The sequence below is a fragment of the Stegostoma tigrinum genome, chromosome 7, assembly GCF_030684315.1.
Source record: "Stegostoma tigrinum isolate sSteTig4 chromosome 7, sSteTig4.hap1, whole genome shotgun sequence".
NCBI lineage: Eukaryota > Metazoa > Chordata > Chondrichthyes > Orectolobiformes > Stegostomatidae > Stegostoma > Stegostoma tigrinum.
Genome location: NC_081360.1, coordinates 107,350,805 through 107,375,646, shown reverse-complemented (window position 1 = coordinate 107,375,646; position 24,842 = coordinate 107,350,805). Strand labels below are relative to the sequence as shown.

Genomic DNA, 24,842 nt, shown 5'->3' with positions numbered 1-24,842 from the left:
TTTGACCACACCAAAGAAGATTGCGGTGGGTCAATGGTTAGTAGCCAGATTTGGAGCAGGGGTCAGATTCTTTGGGGTGCTGAGGTTGGGTGGGCAGGTTTAGGAGAATCAGTCAACTGTACCATAGTGTGGAATCTGTATTGATTAACACAGTAAGTGTTTCAGGCACTGAGTCTTTGGAGAGGCTTGGGGTGGATCCCAAAGGCATTAAACGTGGGGAGGGTACATGGTCCCTCTGTAGGCTCCGAGGGAGGGTCATGGCCCTTGGGAAAGGGTCATGACCCATGGGATTGAATACAGCCCGTGGGGAGGAAGTTGTAGTAGATAGTAAAGAAATGGCAGGTAAAGTGAACAAATATTTCACTTCCATCTTCACTGTACAGAATACAAAACTCATCTCAGTAACAGCTGTAAATCATAAGCTGGGGGAGAACTTGGTAAATTACAATCACCGGGGAGGTGGTACAAGGTAAACTGATGGAACTGTTGGCTACAAATCCCCAGGTCCAGGTGGATTTCATCCGAGAGTCTTAAAGAATTGGCTAATGAGGTACTTGATGCTAATCTTTCAAACTTCTCTCGATCCAGGAAAAGTTCCATCAGACTGCTTAGTAGCAAATGTCACCCCTCTATCCAAGAAGGGAGAAAAGCAGAAAGCAGGAATTTGTTGGCTCGTTAGTTTGACATATTTGTTTGGGAAGCTGTTAGAATCAATCTTTAAAGAAATTAAAATTGCACACTAATTTGAACTCTTAAAAGTAGAATAAGCCCTAGTCATTTACCATATTCTTGCTGTTAAATCAATTTCTTCTCCTGTAGCAGAGTAAAAATTGATTCCTGGGGGCTGAAAAAGTTAGAAATAGCAAAAACAATGGAACAACTGTTTTTGTTTCTTCCCTAGCTCCCTTAATCACTAACCCTACCTTGTATTATAAATTTCACCTCCTAAGGCAACATTAAAAGTTTGCAGATGGATCGATGTAGGTTGAGTGAGTGGGCAAAATAGAGCCAAATATAAAGGAAAATTAGGGACATTAATGTGAGAGGAACATGTGCAAAAGTCTGCTTACACCTCCAATACGCCCTCCTTACTCATGTTCAAAACACATTTTTAGTACCCCTGCCAATACTGCCAGTGTTATCTCTCAGATTGACTGTGCTTGTTTCGGTGATGCCATATATTTTGCCAAAAGAACATTTTCTGCTCATAATGTGCATGAGCAGAATCTTCATGGGCATTAGGAGACGCGCAGCCAGAATATATTCTCTCTGAGAGTTATGTGACTTTCGGACTCTGCATCAGAAGGTGGTAGAGGCAGGTTCTCTGAAATATTTTTAAGGTAGAGGTGGATAAGCTCTTAAAACTACAACAGAAAAATGCTTGTGAAACTCAGGAAATCTGGCAGCATCTGTGGGAAGAAAGCAGAGTTGACATTTTGAGTTTGGTGCCTCATTAGAACTGATGGCAGCTGGGAAAAAGTGATATTTATGCTGAAGACAAGTGTCAAGGGTAGGGGGAAAGAGAGGTGAGCTGATAGATGGAGACAGATCCCAGAGAGTGAGAGGGAGATATAATAAGGGTGGGCAGATGAGACGATATTGATTGTAGGCCAGGACTGAAGAGAAGCTAAGTGATAATGAGATTGCTCGGTTTGCTGGGTGGCTGGTATTGCTATCATTTCCAACAATCCCAGCAAACTGAGGCATATAAATAGCAAGAGGACAGAACACCAAAACTTCACCAGAGGTGCACTGACCATGTTACCTAGCAGGGAGACAGAATGTTTGCAACCAAACCTACTGGCTCGGCGAGCAAGTCTGCAACCCTCATCCACAACCTAAGCTACAAATCTTCTCAAGCTCCAAATAAACCATTTGGACTACGACCTGGTGACGTGTGACTTCTGACTTTGTCCACCCCAACCCAACACCGGCACCTCCACATTATAACTATGATCTGAAGAAAGTGAGAGGAGACAAAGGAGAAGCTGTTCAAAGTGAGGATGAGCTCAGCCAGGCAGAAGAAGGCACTGGACCCGAAACATTAACTCTACCTTCTCTTCAGAGATGCTGCCAGACCTGCTGAGACTTTCCAGCAGTTTTTGATTTTGTTTCAGCCAGGCAGAGGAGCATGGTGGTGGAAGGGGACCTTTCCAGAAAAAAGTGGAGAGCCCTGAGGCGATTCTGTGCTAAAAACAGCCAAGGTCACAAAGGAACCAGGATGTGCGGTGGGTAAAAAACACAGAAGGACAGGTTCAGAATTGCAGGTAAAGGGATTGCATGTACGTGGTGAAGACGAGGCAGCTGGGCGCCCGCAAAATGGAAATTTTGAAACAAATTTTAAGCATCAGAATAATCACCAATGTAAGTGGGGAGGAACTGGAAAAGGGGAGAAAAATCCAGTTGAGTTTGGAAGAAATGAGTTCTGTGGGGCAGGAACAGGTAGAAGCAATAGGTCTGCCTGGGTAGTCTTGTTTGTGAATTTTGGGGAGAAGGTAGAAACAGGCTGTATGGGGTTGCGAAGCTGTCAGAGGAGATCTCCAGATGAAATGAGGTCGTGACAGTTGACAGCCTGTCCTGATGCTCAACAGTGGGATCGTGGTTCAGGGCACATAGAAGGAAGTGTTTAAGAGCTGGCGCTCAGCCTCCACAATGAAGAGGGTCAGCCTGCCAGTCCACAACAACAACAAAAACAACAACAAAAACAAAGTTGCTGGAAAAGCTCAGCAGGTCTGGCAGCATTTGTGAAGGAAAAAAAATAAGAGTTAACATTTCGGGTCCGGTGACCCTTCCTGAGCACCATCCTTGCCTGCAGATTTGATGACAAAATCAGGATTTGATCTGGCTATGAGCATGGTCGGTTCAGAGGGCCATAGTTTCCCTGCCCTCCCTCCACATTTGCAACTGTGGTGACCACTGTCACATCATCTATCCTCAGTGAACAGATCAAGTGTACATAAAAGGCCAGAGGGAAGGGCCCAGGTGGGGGAGAATGTTGGAGGAGTGTGAAGGGATCTGTAGGACAGGGAGAGGACCGCACTCCAAAGAAGTAGTCATGGAGGTGATGGAAGAAGTGTTCAATGTCATGTCTTGCCCAAAATTCATTGCGCCCCAACCTCAGGGGATAAAACTAAGACCTTTTGCTGAGTACAGAATGTTCAGCATCAGAGAGAGGACAGTTAGAAGGTATTGTAGAAGTTGATGTTAGGCAGGTGAATCAAAGATTATTGTATTTTATTGAGATCTACAGTTCAAAACACAAATAGATCAACTAAGATCTCATTGAATGGCAGAAGATGCTCAGGAGGCTGATTGTCTGAACTTGTATGATGTGGAGGTCCAGATGGGGTGAACAAAATCAGAAGTGACATGACACCAGGTTATAGTCCAACAGGTTTATTTGAAATCACAAGCTTTTAGAGTGATGCTCCTACACTTCATCTGATGAAGGAGCAGTGCTCTGAAAGCTTGTGATTTCAAATAAACCAGTTTGACTATAACCTGGTGTCGTGTCACCTCTGACCTAAATTGTATGAATGTGGCAGGCAATATCCTGTTTGAAATGCTGAAGCTGTTGCTTATGAACGTTTTCCTGTCCCCAGGCTGCTTTCTTTGTCATGGAGTTTGACAGCGAGGAAATCCATGATATTTTCAAGTTGCTGTCTGGAGTTTTACAGCTTGGAAATATTGAGTTCATCACTGCTGGAGGTGCCCAGATAACAACAAAAGAAGGTACTTGGAGGCAGGGTTGGGGGCTTGTGTTGTAGGTAGGTGAGGTCAGAGGGTTAGGGATTGTGAATGCAAAGTATTTACGGGAGAAGTCAGCAATAGCCAGGTAATGATAATGATCTAAACATCAATCATTCATCAGAAATTTATTTACACCGTTTGTTGGTTTATTGAAAACAGTAAAAATCAAATAAGTTATGAAGTAGACATTGCAACTTGCAGAATAACAGTCAGGCAGAGTTATAGAATTGTATATATAACACATGGAGTCCTTAAAAGTAAACTCCCTTAATGGTAAGGTACACAAACATTCCCTCTTTTCTAAGACTGTTTAACTACTTACAACAACAAGTGAGCCTTTGAGCCTCTGTAACAAGTTGATGCATCCAGATTGCATGATGGTGAATTTGAATTGAGGTGTTGATGATTACTCTTAGTCATACTAGATAACAAAGTGTGAAATTGGATGAACACAGCAGGCAAAGCAGCATCTTAGGAGCACAAAAGCTGACATTTCGGGCCTAGACCCTTCATCAGAAAAGGGGGATGGAGAGAGGTCCGCCTCCCCCTCTCTACCTATTTATTTCAGAATCCTCTCCCCATCCCCCTCTCTGATGAAGGGTCTAGGCCTGAAATGTCAGCTTTTGTGCTCCTAAGATGCTGCTTGCTTTGCTGTGTTCATCCAGCTCCACACATTGATAATAAAATGTGAGGCTGGATGAACACAGCAGGCCAAGCAGCATCTCAGGAGCACAAAAGCTGACGTTTTGGGCCTAGACCCTTCATCAGAGAGGGGGATGGGGGGAGGGAACTGGAATAAATAGGGAGAGAGGGGGAGGCGGACCGAAGATGGAGAGTAAAGAAGATGGGTGGAGAGAGTGGAGGTGGGGAGGTAGGGAGGGGATAGGTCAGTCCAGGGAAGACGGACAGGTCAAGGAGGTGGGATGAGGTTAGTAGGTAGCTGGGGGTGCGGCTTGGGGTGGGAGGAAGGGATGGGTGAGAGGAAGAACCGGTTAGGGAGGCAGAGACAGGTTGGACTGGTTTTGGGATGCAGTGGGTGGGGGGGAAGAGCTGGGCTGGTTGTGTGGTGCAGTGGGGGGAGGAGACGAACTGGGCTGGTTTAGGGATGCAGTAGGGGAAGGGGAGATTTTGAAACTGGTGAAGCCCACATTGATACCATATGGCTGCAGGGTTCCCAGGCGGAATATGAGTTGCTGTTCCTGCAACCTTTGGGTGGCATCATTGTGGCAGTGCAGGAGGCCCATGATGGACATGTCATCTAGAGAATGGGAGGGGGAGTGGAAATGGTTTGCGACTGGGAGGTGCAGTTGTTTGTTGCGAACTGAGCGGAGGTGTTCTGCAAAGCAGTCCCCAAGCCTCCGCTTGGTTTCCCCAATGTAGAGGAAGCCGCACCGGGTACAGTGGATGCAGTATACCACATTGGCAGATGTGCAGGTGAACCTCTGCTTAATGTGGAATGTCATCTTGGGGCCTGGGATGGGGGTGAGGGAGGAGGTGTGGGGACCGCTTTGCAGAGCGGAGGCTAGGGGACCGCTTTGCAGAACACCTCCGCTCAGTTCGCAACAAACAACTGCACCTCCCAGTCGCAAACCATTTCCACTCCCCCTCCCATTCTCTAGATGACATGTCCATCATGGGCCTCCTGCACTGCCACAATGATGCCACCCGAAGGTTGCAGGAACAGCAACTCATATTCCGCCTGGGAACCCTGCAGCCATATGGTATCAATGTGGACTTCACCAGTTTCAAAATCTCCCCTTCCCCAACTGCATCCCTAAACCAGCCCAGTTTGTCCCCTCCCCGCAATGCACCACACAACCAGCCCAGCTCTTCCCCTCCACCCACTGCATCCCAAAACCAGTCCAACCTGTGTCTGCCTCCCTAACCGGTTCTTCCTCTCACCCATCCCTTCCTCCCACCCCAAGCCACATCCCCATCTACCTACTAACCTCATCCCACCTCCTTGACCTGTCCGTCTTCCCTGGACTGACCTATCCCCTCCTATACTCTCTCCACCTATCTTCTTTTCTCTCCATCTTCAGTCTGCCTCCCCCTCTCTCCCTATTTATTCCAGAACCCTCACCCCATCCCCCTCTCTGATGAAGGGTCTAGGCCCGAAACGTCAGCTTTTGTGCTCCTGAGATGCTGCTTGGCCTGCTGTGTTCATCCAGCCTCACATTTTATTATCTTGGAATTCTCCAGCATCTGCAGTTCCCATTATCTCTCCACACATTGATATCTTGTTTACTGGTTCAGAATTTGTTTATCCTGACATCAGTGTAAATAGTTGTGGGCTGAGGACCGAACCTTGTGACACCCCACTAGTGACAACTTGCTAACCAGGAAAAGGCCAATTTCTCTGGATACTCTGCCGTGGATTCTTCAGATTTTATCAGTTTTAGCCTTCTGTTTATTCGGTAAACGTTCTCTTTCTTAAACTTATAACAGGTTCTCCAACTTTTTTTTGTACTTGTTTTAGATTAGATTCCCTACAGTGTGGAAACAGGGCCTTCGGCTCAACAAATCCACACCGCCCCTTGAAGCATCCCACCCAGACCTATCCCCCTATAACCCACCCCCCACCCCCCCCCCCCCACCCCCCCCGTACACTTCGGGCAATTTAACATGGCCGATCCATCTAGCCTGCACATCTTTGGACTGTGGAGGAAACCGGAGCACCCGGAGGAAACCCATGCAGATACAGGGAGAATGTGAAAACTCCACACAGCCAGTCGCCTGAGGCTGGAATCGAACCCAGGCCCCTGGTGCTGTGAGGCCACTGAGCCACCGTGCCACCCTTCTTTGATGCTTGGCCCTGTCCTGTTTGCTGCTTTAGTTATTCTAGTTTCTTCTAAGCCCTGCTACTATTTAATTTGGAAAGGACAGGACCTTGGGTGATTTGCAGCTCCACATTATGTGCATTGCACATCCCCATCTGCTTCTGTAGGTCTGTTTTTTTCACCAGCATTGCTTGGAGCTCAAACGGATGTTTCTGTAGCTATTCTGTTGAACCTGATCTGTTTATGTGAATTGTATATATTCCAGTATACCAGAAATCTTTGCATTGCATTAATGGTACAGACCTTGTAGCTCATCCTACTTTCTTTTTCTTTTCTTCCATCAATTCTCACATTTTTGTGAGTTAAACAGATGTATCCCTTCTAATGAAGGGTCTAGGCCCGAAACGTCAGCTTTTGTGCTCCTGAGATGCTGCTTGGCCTGCTGTGTTCATCCAGCTCCACACTTTGTTATCTTGTATCCTTTAAAGACTTTGTTGTCGTAGAGTTCACTGACACCTGAAGAGGGATTGAGACTCTGAAAGCTTGTCTTCAAAATATCCTGTTGGACTATAACCTGGTGTTGTGATTTTTAACCTTGCGTCCACGTTACATAGATACCTCCACATCTTGTCTTGGAGATGGTATTGCCAAGTCTGGATATATCCTGAGATAGTTGTTTAACCTTTTCCACCTAAACATTCATTTTTTTCTCTGTAGCGGAGAATTGAGATTTAACTTCATTAATTCACCTGCAAATATTTTGAAAGGTTGCAAACATTAATGTTCCCATGAGATTGAAGTGTGGAACCTGTTTATCACAGTTTGTCTCATTGTCAGATTCTGGTTTGTCAATTGCTTCATGCCTGTGACTCTGGCAGGATATCAGATGGTCTTTGTTGTAGTTTGAAAATGCTCTGGTGTGCGGGTCGTTTGAATCGGTTAATGGCTCTTGGCAGCTGCATCAGCGTCTCCTCTTGTGCACTGCATCTACTAAAGGTCTTTATTGCCACCTGCATTGCAAAATTTCTTTGGTGTATATAGGAGGCCACATTTGTCTGTTTGTCTTGCTGTGTCCAGGTGCTTCAGTGCTTGTGTTAACCATCTCACATATACTTAGTGCATATAAGCACACCAACCTGCGAGGATTGCTTCATATTTATGCCCAGCTTTTTGTAGGTTTATCTAACATTTTTATTTGGAAATTTTCTGTGGGAGTGAAAGCAGCCATTAACTCAACAGCCCTGTTTTCTAGCACCCCATCTGACCAATCTCCCAATGAGCCATTTTCTCAACATCTGCTCAGGAAATGTTGAATGGATTCTGTAGGATCTGCCTAACTGACATGAATACAGAAGATTAAGATGACTCTGAGTCTTCCAATATGGCTATATGCTTTAGGTATATTTTAGCTCTTCAGCTGTTCGTCCTAGCAGTCTGTGTATACCTACATAAGCAAATCTTAATGGCTTATCTGACTGTAGAAAGCAAAGCTCTGAATACTGTCCAAGCATTTTAAATTCTATTAGAAGGCCTGCTGTGTCTCAATTTAAACTAGGGCAATTTATTGACATTCTGGAAAAACACCTTACCTCTCTGATGAAGGGTCTAGGCCCGAAACGTCAGCTTTTGTGCTCCTGAGATGCTGTTTGGCCTGATGTGTTCATCCAGCTTCACACTTTGTTATCTTTGACAATCCCATGCTTGCTATAGATTTGGTAAATATCCCAACCACTTACTTTCTGCCATGAGCTCAACTGGCCACTGCATAGGGATCTGTCTGGTTATAACCACGATTTTCTTTCAAAACTATTTGATGCATTCCTCAGTAAAAACATTGAGGGTTGTCTCGTGCATGGTTTAAGACTGACAGCCATGTATTTCATCTTGACATTAACTTGCTTTCTGATTTGTTCAAGCATTTGAAGGTTCTTGAGCACCATGTTTTCTGTCACTGGTCACCATCACATGAGCAATTTTCTAACAATCATTCTGTCATCATAAATTGATTAATTCCATGGATTGTTTATTTAAAACATTCAAACAGATTACAAGCTATGAACAGAAATTACAGAAAACTAATGGATTTCTGGATAAGTAGGAGACCCACAGCAGAATAACTGTGAGGCAGTGCCATAATATTGTATACACAGAGTGCTTGGAGTCCTTTTTAAAGATGAACTCTTCTAAACCAGATAATGAATTGTTTTCCTGGTCAGTAACGTTAATCATATGCTCTCTCTCACTCTCACTCTCCCTCTCTCCTGCTCTCTCGCTGTCTTTCCCACTCTCTCTTGCCTGCCCTTGCTCTCTCTCACTCTCTTGCCCGCTCTTGCTCTGTCGCTCTCTCTCCCACTTTCATGCTCTCATGCTGTCGCTCTGTCCCCCACTCCCGTTCTTCCCTGCTCTCTCACGCTCTCTCGCTCTTACTCTCTTGCCCGCTTCCACTCGCTCTCCCGCTGTCACACTCTTGCTCTCTCTCCCACTCCCGTCCTCTACCATCTGCTCTCACTCTCTCATTCTCTCTCCCACTCCCACTGTCTGTCGCTCACTCTTGTTCTCTCCCACTTGCTCACTCCTGTTCTCTCTTGCCTGCTCCCGCTCTCTCTCCCGCTGTCTCTCCCTCTCACGCACGCCCTCTCCCGCTCCCACTCTCTCTCGCCTTATCCTTCCTCTGTCTGCCCCCTCTATCTGCTTACAGTGCTCAACAATGTCAGTGATTTGTTGGGTTTGGATTCTTTTCAACTGGCGGAGTTGCTGACCCAGCGGTCGATTTTCCTGCGAGGAGAGGAGATCAGCACCCCCATGACCATACAGCAGGTATGTGTACGTCCCTCCCCTTACCCCTCCAACCCCCATCATCACTTCACTTCACCCTCTTAGTGTCATGTTTTAAATTTGAAGCTGGGGAATGATGTATTTAAATTGGATGGTGAGTGTCTGTGTGGGTTCTGTGGTGATTTGCTGGGAGGAGGATGATGTATGTTTGTTCCTGAAAGTGAAGCTAGGCATGGGAAGGCTTTTACATTACCACTACCACAGGATTCTTACCAACCAGGCAATTTTCCCAATCTTACCCGGCTGCAGGTCAGTTGGAAGGATTTAGAGATAATGGGAACTGCAGATGCTGGAGAATTCCAAGATAATAAAATGTGAGGCTGGATGAACACAGCAGGCCAAGCAGCATCTCAGGAGCACAAAAGCTGACGTTTCGGGCCTAGACCCTTCATCTGATGAAGGGTCTAGGCCCGAAACGTCAGCTTTTGTGCTCCTGAGATGCTGCTTGGCCTGCTGTGTTCATCCAGCCTCACATTTTATTATCTTGGAAGGATTTAGAGGTTGGTAATCCACCCGTTGAGAAGCACACTTTGTTTGGCCATTTGGGAGGGATTCAAACCTAGTGTTTTGGTGTAGAAGCCTGGGTGCTACCCACTGTGCCACAGAATCCCTGCTACTTCAATTGACTTACTGTAATAGAAGGTCAATCAAGAAGCTTCCAAACATAGATCAAGTCCAGGTGTATTCATGTAACATAGCAAAGTATAGCAGAGGAATCAGCTCACCATGTCTGTGCCAACTTTGATGCCATTCTAATCTGAGCTCATCTGTACACGGTCAATATCCCCCATTCCCTAACTGTTCATGTGTTTGTCTAAATGCCTCTTGTTTTTGTATCTGCTTCTACTGCCTCTCCTCACGGCGTGTTCTAGGCACTTATCACCCTCCGTGTAAAAAAAACTTGCCTTGCACATCTCTTTAAACTTTATCCCTCTCTCCTTAAACCTATGATGTATTTCACACATCCACTTATCGGGGGGGAAGGACTCAGATCTTCATCCTATCAATGCCTCTCATAATTTTATATACTTCTATCAGATCACCCCTGAACCTCTGATGCTGAAGTGAAAACAATCCAAATTTGGCCAATCTCACCTTATAGCTAATACACATGAATCTAGGCAACATCCTGATAAACCTCCTTTGCACCTTCTCTAAAGCTGCCTCGTCCGTCCATAGTGTAGCAACTGGAACTACACACAATACTCCAAATGTGGCCTAACTAAAGTTTTATGCATTTTCTTTCTATTTATTTGTGGGATGTGAGCGTCCGTGTCTCAGCCCAGCATTCATTGTCCATCTCTAGTTGCCCCTTAAGGTGGCGGTGAGCTGCCTTCTTGAACCACTCTAGTCCTCCTGCTGTGGGCTGACCCACAATGCCCTTAGGGAGGGAATTCCACGTAAGACCTCACCTAATCAAAGCCATGCTGACTCTCCCCAATAAGTGCATTCTTTTCTAAATCAAAGCAAACCCTGTCACTCAGAACCTTCTCCAATAATTTCTCTATCACTGGCATTTAATTTAATAGAGTATCACTGTTCCTCTGAAACAAAGGAACAACATCGGTGATTCTCCTGTCTTCAGGGACCTCACCTGTGCCTAAACAGGGTACATAGATCACTGCCAAGCCCCGGCTTTCTCCTCCCTTGCCTTACTCAGCATCCTGGGTTAGATCCCATGAGGCTGTGGGGACTTATCTACCTTAATGAGTTTCAAGACACCCAACATCTCTTCCTCGTTAATATCAACATACCCTAGAATATCAAAATACCACACCCTATTAATTTCATTGCAAATAATATTTTAAACAAAGGTGCTATCGAGATAAATAAGTTCGAAGTAGAGTCTTTTAATATTAAGTGTGAATAACCGAGACGTGTCTCTTGTAATGGATGGTCAATGTAGGAATTTCAGTAAACTAGTGCTTCTTGGGAGCATGTGTATGAGAAGCATCTATGACTTGCGCTCAGGGTAACTGCATGAGAACGGACAGCCCAAGTCACTGAAGAGCATTACGGAGGATAAGACCACAGGAAATAGGAAAAAGAGAAGGCCTTTAGGCCCCTTGACCCTGCTACAGAACATAGAACAGTACAGCGCAGTACAGGCCCTTCAGCCCTCGATGTTACGCCGACCTGTGAAACCAATCTGAAGCCCATCTAACCTACAATATTGCATTATCATCCATATGTTTATCCAATGACCATTTGGCTGTCTGGATTCAAAATTGGTTGGCTGAAAGGAGGCAGAGAGTGGTTGTAGATGGTAAATATTCTGCCTGGAAGTCAGTGGTGAGTGGGGTTCCACAGGGCTCTGTCCTTGGGCCTCTACTGTTTGTAATTTTTATTAATGACTTGGACGAGGGAATTGAAGGATGGGTCAGCAAGTTTGCAGACGACACAAAGGTCGGAGGTGTCGTTGACAGTGTAGAGGGCTGTTGTAGGCTGCAGCGGGACATTGACAGGATGCAGAGATGGGCTGAGAGGTGGCAGATGGAGTTCAACCTGGATAAATGCGAGGTGATGCATTTTGGAAGGTCGAATTTGAAAGCTGAGTACAGGATTAAGGATAGGATTCTTGGCAGTGTGGAGGAACAGAGGGATCTTGGTGTGCAGATACATAGATCCCTTAAAATGGCCACCCAAGTGGACAGGGTTGTTAAGAAAGCATATGGTGTTTTGGCTTTCATTAACAGGGGGATTGAGTTTAAGAGTCGTGAGATCTTGTTGCAGCTCTATAAAACTTTGGTTAGACCGCACTTGGAATACTGCGTCCAGTTCTGGGCGCCCTATTATAGGAAAGATGTGGATGCTTTGGAGAGGGTTCAGAGGAGGTTTACCAGGATGCTGCCTGGACTGGAGGGCTTATCTTATGAAGAGAGGTTGACTGAGCTCGGTCTCTTTTCATTGGAGAAAAGGAGGAGGAGAGGGGACCTAATTGAGGTATACAAGATAATGAGAGGCATAGATAGAGTTGATAGCCAGAGACTATTTCCCAGGGCAGAAATGGCTAGCACGAGGGGTCATAGTTTTAAGCTGGTTGGTGGAAAGTATAGAGGGGATGTCAGAGGCAGGTTCTTTACGCAGAGAGTTGTGAGAGCATGGAATGCGTTGCCAGCAGCAGTTGTGGAAGCAAGGTCATTGGGGTCATTTAAGAGACTGCTGGACATGCATATGGTCACAGAAATTTGAGGGTGCATCCATGAGGATCAATGGTCGGCACAACATTGTGGGCTGAAGGGCCTGTTCTGTGCTGTACTGTTCTATGTTCTATGTTCTATGTTCTAAATGCGAAGTCATGCATTTTGGAAGATCGAATTTAAATGCTGAATATAGGATTAAAGGCAGGTTTCTCGGCAGTGTGGAGGAACAGCAGGATCTTGGCGTTCAAGTGCATAGCTCCCTCAAAGTTGCCACCCAGGTGGATAAGGTTGTTAAGAAAGCATATGGTGTTTTGGCTTTCACTAACAGGGGAATCGAGTTTAAGAGCCACGAGGTTATGCTGCAGCTATACTAAACCCTGGTGAGACCACACTTGGAATATTGTGTCCAGGTCTGGTCGCCCTATTATAGGAAAGATGTGGAGGCTTTGGAGAGGGTGCAAAGGAGGTTTACTAGGATGCTGCCTGGACTGGAGGGCTTGTCTTACGAGGAGAGGTTGACTGAGCTTGGACTTTTCTGTCTGGAGAGAAGGAGGGAGAGAGGTGACCTGATCGAGGTTGTACAAGGTAATGAAAGGCATGGATAGAGTCGATAGCCAGAGACTTTTTCCCAGGGCAGGATTGACTGCCACGAGGGGTCATAGTTTTAACGTGTTAGGAGGAAGGTATAGAGGAGACGTCAGAGGGAGGTTCTTCACCCAGAGAGTTGTGAGCGCATGGAATAGTTTGCCAGTGGTAGTCGTGGAAGCAGAGTCATTAGTGACATTTAAGCAACTGCTGAACATGCACATGGACAGCGGTGAATTGAGGGGAATGTAGGTTAGGTTATTTTAGTTTTGGATTAAGATTATTCCACGGCACAACATCGTGGGCCGAAGGGCATGTACTGTGCTGTACTTTTCTATGTTCTATGTTCTATGTTCTAAATATATTGGAGGCTGTTCAGAGAAGATTTATCAGACTAACAGCTGGGATGTGCGGTTGCCTTATGAGGAAAGGTTGGGCAGGCTTATTTTGTATGCTCTGGTGTTTAGGAAAGTAAGAGGTGATTTGCAGTAAGAGGACTTTGGATTATTACTTAGATAAAAACAGAGTGCAAGGATATGGAAAGAAAGTACGAGATTGGCACTCTGTGATTATGCTGGTTTTGTAGAGCCAGTGCTTGCAATGGGCCAAATTGTGTCGTAAGGATTCTGTGAAGTATTCATAGTAAATCTGGGTTCTTGAATTTTGTTTTCACCTGTAGGTTAATATTTACACTATATATTTACTTCTTAAATTTTTTTTTATATGTATTGAGATGGGAATAAAAACACCATTTAAACAGAAACAAAAACCGAAACTGTTAGGAAAAACTCAGCATCTATGAAGAGAAATCAGATTTTAAAGTTTTTTGGCTCGTGTAACCCTTCGACCTAGGAACTCCACAGCCTTCCAGACTCAATGTCAAGTTCAAAAGCTTTAAGGCTTGAGCATCCTCCCCACACTACCCCCACCCCACCCCCACCGCCCAGAAACCAAGCCTTGTTATCAAATGATCCGTTATTACACGCAGCCCATTGTCAACTACTAATAGTCCCCATTAACAGCCATTCATTCTTGTTGGCTGACTGTTATCCACTTCTTTGTCTGTCCAACTGGTTTTCTTTCTCTTTGGGCTCAATGCCCATCTATCGTCTAGTCACTACCCATGCCCCCAACTCCATCTTCTGCATTTTAAAAAGAAGCAACTTCCCACATTGCCGAGAGACCACTTAAGTGCCAACCACATTGCTGTGGGTCTGGAGTCACATGTAGGCCAGACCAGGTAAGGACAGCAGTTTCTTTCCCTAAGGGACATTAGTGAGCCAGATGGATTTTTCCTGACAATCAACTTGGTAATCATTAGATTGTAAATTCCAGATATTTATTGAATTCACATTCCACCATCTGCCATGGTGGGATTTGAAACCAGGTCCCCAGAACATCAGAGATAATAGGAACTGCAGATGCTGGAGAATCTGATGAAGGGTCTCGGCCAAAACGTCAGCTTTTGTGCTCCTAAGATGCTGTTTGGCCTGCTGTGTTCATCCAGCTCCACACTTTGTTACCCCAGGACATCACTTGGGTCTCTGGATTAACAGTCCAGTGATAATTGAACAAGGCTATAGAGTTCCCATAGCTCATGTGCTCTCATGTTCTATAAATGTTCTAGGTGTGTATAACACGTGCATAAAAATTAGGACCAGCAGAAGGCCAGTCAAACCATTGAGCTTACTCTGCCATACAACGTAATTACGGCTGATCATTCAATTCAGCAATTAACCTGACTTAGACATACCCGAATCAAAGACCAGCAGACAAAACTATAACGGAAACAGGACTGCCCTTAGAAGAGAGGTAGTTCACCTATAGTCAGGATACGTTCCGCAAAATAGAGAAGTAGGGCAAATAAATCCAGAGCATTCTGGTTAATGCAAAACATAGAGATTACGATGAAGAAGAGAAAGTGTGCTTAAGACAGATGTCAGATGGGTAATGCAACTGAGAAAAGGCTGAATTTAGAAGATTCAGAGAGGAATTAAAATTGCAAATAAGAGCAGAAAAGAAGCATTATTAAAACAGACTGGCTCCTAAGATGCTGCTCCTAACATGCTGCTTGGCCTGCAGTGTTCTTCCAGCTCTACACTTTATTATCTCGGATTCTCCAGCATCTGCAATTCCTTTTATCTCTGATACAGTCAGCAAGATGTCAGGCAGGGGCCTTGGTACTTGAGTTGGGTGCAGGGAGCATGAATAGATGTTGGCCACTGGCAGAAAACAGACAATATGCATAACGGTCTTGTCCATATTGGCAGGATGGGATGAGTGGGGTTCCATGGGAGTCTGTGCTGGGCCCTCAATTTCCACAATTTACATCAATGTTTCTGATGAGCAGATTGAAGACGTAGAACATAGAACTGTACAGCACAGGAACAGGCCCTTCAGCCCATGATGTTGTGACAAACATGGCAGCTAAATTTGCAGATGACATGAAGCAAAAATAGGTGGGAAGGCAAGTTGTGAGGATGACAGAAACCTGTAGAGGGATATAGATGGGTTAAGTGAGTAGGTAAAAACTTGGTAGATGGAATATAATGAGATCAAGTGTGAGATTATACTCTTTGGCAGGAAGAACAGAAGAACTGAATACGATTTAAGTGGAAAAAGACTGTAGAAAACTGCAGAACAGGTGGATTTGGGCATCCTCATGCATGATTTAAAAAGACTAGCATCCAAGTTCTGCAAGTAATAGGGAGGGTAAATGGAAAGTTGGCCTTTATTTTGAAGGGAATGAGGTATAAAAGTAGGAAGGTTTTATTAAAACTGTACAAGACATTGGCCAGGCTATGACTGGAATACTGTGATCAATCTTGGGCCTCTTAACTAAGGAACTATATACTGACATTGGAAGCAATCCTGAGAAGATTGCTTGGCTGATAGAAGGTATGAAGGAACTGTCTTATGTGGGACAATTCTGCAGAGTTCTGATTCTATGATTCTGTGAGAAGTTGAGTTAGTTGGGCTAATGATGAAATTTAGAAGAATGAGAGGCACCCTTTCAGACAAGGAAGATTCTTAGAGGACTTGACAGTGTAGATGTGGAAAGGTGGCTCAATCTTGAGAGAGAGTCGAGGACCAGAAGCATCATCTCAGAGTAAGGAGTTGCATGTTTGAGACAGAGATGAGGAGGAATTTCTTCTGTCAGAGGGTGGTGACTCTATGGAATTCTTTTCCACAGGACTGTCGAGGCTGGGTTATTATGTATACTTAAGGCTGAGATAGTTTGACTTTTAATCAGTAACAGAATCGAGGGTTACAGGGAAAAGTGGGAAAGTGGAGTTAAGAATTGGCACTGCTTCAAAGGAGTGAGTGTCTTGAAATAAATACATGGTCTCTTTGGCATGAAAGTGTCTAACTGTTGTAAAAAACCAACAGCGACACCATTTTCCTTCAAGAAAGGAAATACACTATCCATCGCTCTGGCTCATATGTGACTCCAGTTCTAAACCATTATGCTGAACTTTTAACTTGCCTCTGAAGTGGTTCAGGGACATAGCTGACTGTTATGAAGAAAGGGTACACCACAAAGTTCTTTAGTAATTCTTTACTACTGTGTTCGAAGATAAAGCTGGTAGCCAGACATTGTGAGAACTTTAGACAAGCAGATGAAGAAAGCTATTGATACCTAAATTGAGAGCAATCAAATTCTCTTAAGGGGTGGTACAGTGGCTCAGTGGTTAGCACCACAACCTCAGGGACCCAGGTTCAATTCTACTTTCGGGTGACTGCCTGTGTGGAATTTGCACATTCTCCCCATGTCTGCATGGGTTTCCACAGGATGCTCCAATTTCCTCCCACAGTCCAAAGATGCGCAGGCTAAGTAGATTGGCTGTGCTAAATTGCCTATAGTGCTCAGGAATGTGTAGATTATTGGGGGGATGGTTCTAGGTGAGATGCTCTGAGGGTCAGTGTGGATGTGTTGGGCCAAGTGGCCTATTTCCACACAGTAGAGATTCTGTAATTTATCAGATCAACCATGAATGTCCTACTTTTGCTCCAATGTTTTATAGTCATCTAATATAAAGACAGTTTGGAAAGCAACAATTAATATCGATAGAAATAGGTTAAGTGAGTGAGCAAAACTCAGGCAAAAGGTGTGTACAATGTGAGAAAATGTGAAATTTTTCACTTTGGTAGAAAGAATAAAAATCAGAGCATTAAAATCCTCAGAATAACTGCAGTATTCCACAGTGCAGAGGGAGCTGGGTTTTTTAATGCATGAAACACAAAAAGCCAGGATGTAAATACACCAAGTAATCAGAAGACTAATGGAACATAAAGGAAAGGATGACGTGCTTCTGTTATACAAGGCATTGCTGAGACCACATCTTGACTACCTTCTGCTGTTTTGGTCATTATATTTAAAAGAATGATGTGTACAAGATGATTAGAGGCATAGAATGGATAGCCAGAGACTTTTTCCAAGGGCAAAAATGACTATTACGAGGGGCATAATTTTAAAGGGATTGGAGGAAGGTTTAATGGAGATATCAGAGGTAATCCTTCACACAGAGAGAGTGGGCGTATGGAATGTGCTGTTGGCAGTGGTAGTAGGGTCAGATACATTAGGGACATTTGAGTGACTCTTGGATAGGCACATGGAGGAGAGTAAAATGAAGGGTATGCAGGTTAGCATGATTTTAGAATAGGATAATAGTTCGGCACAACATTGTGGGCCGAAGGGCCTGTACTGCTCTGTGTTCTGTATTGGAGGTGGTTCAGTTGTAGTTTACCAGCTTGTAACTTGAAATGAGTGAGTTGTCTTAAGCAGACAGACTGGGCTTGTTTCCACTGGAGTTAGTGAGAGGTGACTTGATTGAAGTGTATAAGATTCTGAATGGGCTACACAAGTTAGACGTGGAAAGGATACTTCCTCTTGTGGGTCAGTCCAGAACAAGTGGGGAACTGTTTTAAAATTCAGGGTGACCATTTCAGGATAGAAGTGAGGGAATTTCTTTTCTCTAAGGATTAAGTGACATTGAAAGTTTCTGCCTCAGAAGGCGGTGTGGATCATAGAAACGTAGAAAAGTTACACACAGAAATGCCCATCATGTTAAGAATAACTACTGAATAAATTAGCTACTCAGCAAAGAATGAGGAAATGCAACAGAAGTGAATGATGTAATTTTAGAGGGTAGAGCATTTGTGCACAAAGTGACAGTGGCAGAATGGATTAACAAAACAGATAAACATAAAATCTTGAGTTTATAAATTCAGGCAAAATGTACAAAAACCTGGAAGTTTTGCTAATTTCTATATATTGCAGCTTTGGCCCAGTGGGAATATTGTGTTCAGATCTGGGCCCTCCACATTTGTGAGAATGTCAAGGGGGAGCAGAGGAGATTTACAGCAAATGTAACAGGTATGATAAATGTAATTAGAGAGACTACAGAAGCTGCAATAGCTCTCCTTAAATTTGAGAAAGAGGTTTAACAAGGTGTTGGCGAAGTAAATAATCAGAAGGATTGGCTGCTAGAGAAAACAGAATTAATCACAGAGAAACCTGTTATCGTGTCATAGAGTCAACATCGACGAGACCCTATGGCCCGTTATGTCTGCACTGATCTATCTACACTAGCATCACTCTCCATTGTCTTGATTATTATGGCACTTAAGTGTTTGTCCGAGTACTTTTTAAATGTTGTGAGGCTACCTGTTTCAACTACCCTCCCTGGCAGTGCATTCCTGAACCCCACCAGCCTCTGGGTAGAATAGATTTTCTTCAAATTTCCTCTAAAGCACCTGCCTTTCACCTTAAAATTATGCACCCATGTTATTGACCTTCAACAAAGGGAAACAGCTTTTTTTTTTATCCCTCTTGTCCATGCCCCTAATACTCTTTTACACCTTTATCAGGTCTCATTTCAGCCATCTTTGCTCCAAAAAAAACAACCTGAGCCCCCTAGACCTGTCTGTCTTCCCCAGACTGACCTGTCCCCTCCCTACCTCCCCACCCATACTCTCCTCTCCACCTATCTTCTCCTCTATCCATCTCCAGTCCGCCGCCCCCTCTCTCGCTATTTCAGAATCCTCTCCCCATCCCCCTTTTCTGATGAAGGGTCTAGGCCCAAAACGTCGGCTTTTGTGCTCCTAAGATGCTGCTTGGGCCTGCTGTGTTCATCTAGCCCCACACTTTGTTATCTTATATTAGCAACTCCTTTGTCCGTCCAACTGTCTTTCTCTCTCTCTGGGCTCTATCCTATCGTTTACTCCCTACCCCACCCACCTCCCTGTTTTCTGCATATAAACTGATGTTTTCTCAGCCACCATCAGTTCTGAGGAAGGATCACCGGACTGATAATCTTATATTGGTTATCATTGGATTGGATCTATCAGTACATTCAAGGAAATTCAGCAAGTGCCATCCCTAACCATTATTCTGGAGGCTGGTCACTGTCCTGGAGGATGCTCCATTCTTGTATTTGTCTGAATGAGTAAAATAAGAAGGTAACACCTACAGGTCTCTCTTGTGTGTTAGTCCCAGTTCTGTCTCAACAAATGATTGTAGATGGGTTTAATGTGATTGACCAGATGAGGAAAAACACTTTTCTTCTGGGGTTGGGTTTGGAAAATACTACCTAAGAGAGCAATGGATATAGATTCAATCGCTGCTTCCTGAAGGGAATTGTTGAACTATGATGGAGCAAAAAGTTCAGCATTGTTGTGAGGAGTGAGCAGGGTCATTGTGCTAGTGGGATCAATTTTTGGTAAAGCTGAATGGCTGTCTGTATGATGCTTTCTGTGATAATGCTTCTTCTCTCTCTAATCTCAGTATAAGACTATCTATTAAAGCTGTCCCCCTATTGCATTCTGCAATCTCAGTATGGAACTGTCTGTTTACTGATGTTCTTGGATATTTCTGCCTGAAACATGTTTGGAATTTCTGTGGTTTTGCTGTTTCCTGTCAGTATTGAATTGGTTTAAAAATATTTTGCTTGTAACGTGAATGCTAAGTTAGTTGTACATCCTGTAAGATTACTGAACAATGTGAAGTTCCTGAACTATCTGCTTTGCTGTCATTCAGATGATATTTTTCTACACGTTGAAATGATAACCAGTCATTAGTTAACCTGGCTGACTGATCTATGACAATGATATTACCAGTAGGTGTCAGTGTCAGATCAGATTCACTGAGCTTCTCACGAGGATCTGATTTGGATTCACGGACCCAGACGAAGGCCCTGGGCCACTGACAACTACCACATGTTCTTGAACAAGAGTGCCTTTCATATTCTGACGCAGAGCTGAACAAGACTGAGTCCATGCCTGCCCTTTGGAGATATTATACAAGCCAGGAATTGTGCATGAAGCCCCTTGTATCCTGACTTCTCAGGGATGGGCAAGAAACCTTGATCTAGCCAGAAGCACCCATATCTCAACAATGAACAAAATAAATACAGCCTCAGGATGGAATGAAGAGTCTCGGGGACAGGCAATGGCCTACTGATATTATCCCTGAACTATTAATCTGTAGACGCAGGTAACGTTCTGGCAACCTGGGTTTGAAACCCACCAGAGCAGATGATGGAACTATAATTTAATAAAAATCTGGAATTAAGAATCTAATGACCGTAAATCCTTTGTCAATTGTTGGAAAATATCTGGTTCACCAATGAGAATGAAACTGCCATCCTTATCTGGTCTGGCCTACATGTGGCTCCAGACCCACTTAACTGCCCTTTGGGCAATTAGGGATGAGCAATAAATGCTGGCCCAGCCTGAAATGCCTTCATCCATGAATGAATGAAAAAACGGGTCTCAACTTCTGATGATATTCCGCTGCCTGTCCTCCATTTTCCACTTCATTGACAATCCTGTCCATGGGCCTCCTTTCATAGAGTCATGCAGGCATACAGCATTGAACTAGGGCCTTTGTCCCACCATTTCCATGCTGAAGAACAAAACCAAACAACACCAATCCCATTTGGCTGCACCTGAACTGAACACAATACTCCAAATGTGGTCTGACCAATGATTTGTAGAGGTATACAAGGCTTTTTAACAACTGTTTCAACTTGCCTGACCACCCTCAGAGAATCATGCACATGAACCCTGAGGTCCATCTGCTCCTGCACTTCCCTCAAAGTTGTACTATTTAGTCTGTACTGTCTCTCCATGTGTCTTCTAGCAAAATACAATACCTCACATTTCTCTGCACTGAAATTCATCTGCCAGGTATCTGCTCATTTGACCAACTTGTCAGTGCCCCTCTGAAGTCACTACAGCATCACCCTCACAATTCACTCTCTTGTTAACTTAGTATCATCTGCAAATTTAAAGATTTTGCTCTCAACACCCATCTCCAAATTGTTTTATAAATCAGAAGCAAGGGTCCCAACAATAATCCCCGGGGTACACCTCTTTCAATTTGCCTCCAATCTGAGAAATGCCTTCTGTATCCTGTCCTTTAGCCAATTTCTAATCCAGGCTGCCAAGGACCCAATAATGTAGGTTAGATGGGCTTCAGTTTGGTTTCACAGGTCGGCACAACATTGAGAGCCGAAAGGCCTGTACTGTGCTGTAACATTCTATGTTCTATGTCCTATGATCCATCAGTCCCAAACATTTTTAATTTGCTAACCAACCTGCCATGTGACACAGTATCACATGCTTTCTGAAAGTGCAAATATACAACACCCCCAGCACCCTCATCCACTGCCCGTGCCACCTCATCAGAGAACCCAATGAAATTAGTCAGACATGACCAGCCCTTGACAAAATCATGCTGACTGACTAGTATTAATTTATTTTTCTCTATATATTTATCTTATCCCTTATTATGACCTCCATTGGTTTTTTCACTGTTGAGTTTCCTGGGTTATCCTTTGCCCCTTTCTCAAACAATGTTGTCACATTTGCAATCCCCCAGGACTAATCCTGTGTTCAGATAGGCCTGGAAAATTTCTATCGATGGTGCCACAATTTGCTCCATTAACTTCTGAGCAACCTAGAATGCATTCTATCCCGGCCTGGTAACTTCTCTACCTGGACTGTTGCCCTTTTAGCACCTCTTTATCAGTCAGATTATAGTCTGAGATCATCCTCCTCACTGTCAACAATACCACCGATTTTTGTGACATCTGCAAACTTTCTAATTATGCTATTTACATTTACAAACAAGTTATTAATGTTCCATAAACAACAACAATTCTCCACCTTCATCTTTTGCCTCCAATTTTGGATTCAATTTGTTAACTTGCATTGGATCCCAAAGGCTGTATCAGTGAAAATGGGAACTGCAGATGCTGGAGAATCCAAGATAATAAAATGTGAGGCTGGATGAACACAGCAGGCCCAGCAGCATCTCAGGAGCACAAAAGCTGACGTTTCGGGCCTAGACCCTTCATCAGAGTCTCTGATGAAGGGTCTAGGCCCGAAACGTCAGCTTTTGTGTTCCTGAGATGCTGCTGGGCCTGCTGTGTTCATCCAGCCTCACATTTTATTATCTTGGATCCCAAAGACTGTTACATTTGGACCAGCCTTCCACGTGGTACCTTGTCAAAGGCCTTACTGAGGTCCATGTAAACTACATCAACTGCACAATCCTCATCAATACATTTTGTTACCTTTTCAAAAAATTTAACTGAGTTGAGGATCTCCCTTTAATAAATTGTGCTGACTATTCCTGATCAATTGCCTCTCTAAGTGTTGATTAATCCTGTCTGTCAGAATTTTTTCCAATCATTTCCCTACCACTGACATCGGACTAACTGTAATTTCCTGGCCATCCCTGCTGCCCATCTCGAACAAAGGAACCACATTAGCCATCCTCCAGTCATCTGGCACTTGTGGCCAGCAAAGCATTAAATATTTCCACCAAGGTTTCAGAAATCTCTTTCCTTGTCTTCCAACACAGCCTGGATTACATCTCATCAGGCCCTGAGGATTTATGCACCTTTGTGTCCACTAAAACATATAATACCTCCTCCTTATTAATCTTCACATGATGGCAGGCATGATCCCTTTTTCAGCTCCCACCCCAGGATTGAACACTGATTGTCACCCTTTGTCCTGCATGTTTGGTGGGTGACTGTGTAGATTCTTGGCCTGAAACTATGATCTGATTCCAGGAAGAAGGGGGACTGGATTATGTGCTGTCTCATTGTCAGTGTGCTGTAGACAAGCTTTCTCACTGCGGTCTCAGTGGCAGTGGTGGGAAACGTTGTCTGCACATTCTGCACATATTTTCAGACTGTTGTCATGTTCCAGATTGAGTGTGAGAGGATCTGAGACTTTGACCTTTGTGAGTTGCAGGCGGTAACTTGAGCCTTTGTGTGTGCTGGGGCAGAGACTGTGTGGGTTGCACAAACCAGCTGATCGTCACAGTTGCCTATCGATTAAAGCTGACTGCAAAACAGAAAAATGCTGATCTCTTAGAAGTGTAAATGGTTGAAACAATCTTTATGATGTTTTAGGAGGCCCCTGTCAGATAGTTCAAACTCAGCAAATATCTGGGATCTAAATCTGTGTCCTTGTGAGAGCTCGTGTTGAGAGATGGATTTAAGATACACTTATTTAATGGGAGGAATACCATTGAAGAAGCAATGTGCAACATCTTAGCTCACTGCTCTGGGACATGGAACTGTACCTTACACTCTTCATCCTTTACCAGGGTTCACAGTGGGATTCAGAGTGGCCAAGGAGATGAGGAGATGAGGGCTAAAACTAGAACCACTCTTTCCACAGTTACAGTGTTCATTTACAGGTACACATGGTACAAATATACATCTTCAAAACCCATAACCACAGTTCCTGTCTGCTTCTTTATATAGAAGCACAACTGAAGTCACGCACTGAACAAATGAAACGTTAAGTAGAGAATCATAGAAATCAGCACTCGGAGTGATGGAGTTGTATATCCTGAGCACCTGCAATCAGGCCTGAACAAGTTATTTTTAAAGTATACTCATTCATTGAATGTGTGTGTCACTGGCTAGACCAGCATTTACTACCTGTCCTTGGATGCCCCTTGAGAAGGTGGAGGTGAGCTGCCTCCTTAAACCACTGCAGTCAATGTGCTGTGGGTTAACCCACAATGTCCTTAGGGAGGGAATTCCAGGGTTTTGACCCAGCGACAGTAAAGGAATGGCAATATATTTCCAAGTTAGTCCTGTGGCCTGGAAGGGAACTTGAAGGTGGTGGTATTCCCATGTATCTGCTGCCCTTGTCCTTCCAGGTGGAAGTCTTTGTGGGTTTGGAAGGTGCTGTCTGAGGATCTTTGGTGAGTTTCTGTAGTGCATCTTGTAGATAGTGCACATTGCTGTTACTGAGTGTCGGTGGTGGAGGGAGTAAATGCTTGTGGATGCGGTGCCAGTGAAGCGGGATGCTTTGTCCTGGATGTGTCAAGCTTCTTGAGTGCTGTTGGGGCTGCACTCATCCAGGCAAGTGGGAAGTATTCCATCATACTCCTGACTTGTGCCTTGTAGATGGTGGACTGGCTTTAGTGAGTCAGGAGGTGAGTTACTTGCCGTAGAACTCCTAGTTCTGACTTTGCTCGCATAGCCACAGTATTTGTAAGGCTGGTTCAGTTTGGTTTCTGGTTAGTGATAACCCCTATGATGTTGATATGGGTATTCAGTGATGATAATGCCATTGAAAACCAGTGGTTAAATTCTCTCCTGTCAGAGATCTGCTGGCAATTCTGTGATGCAAATGTTACTTGTCAGTTGTCAGCCCAAGCCTGGATATTGTCCAGTCTTGCTGCATTTGGACACGGACTGCTTCAGTACCTGAG

General features: G+C 44.2%; 1 protein-coding gene across 1 annotated transcript in view; it reads left to right on the top strand.

The window, feature by feature from the left end:
• The window catches only part of LOC125454312 (unconventional myosin-X-like), a 286,482-nt gene that overhangs the window by 48,852 nt on the left and 212,788 nt on the right, over positions 1-24,842 (top strand). The window contains exons 10-11 of the mRNA XM_059647628.1: positions 3,603-3,732; positions 9,229-9,347. Coding sequence (XP_059503611.1) covers positions 3,603-3,732; positions 9,229-9,347 — 249 coding nt within the window. The remainder of the gene's footprint in view (positions 1-3,602; positions 3,733-9,228; positions 9,348-24,842) is intronic.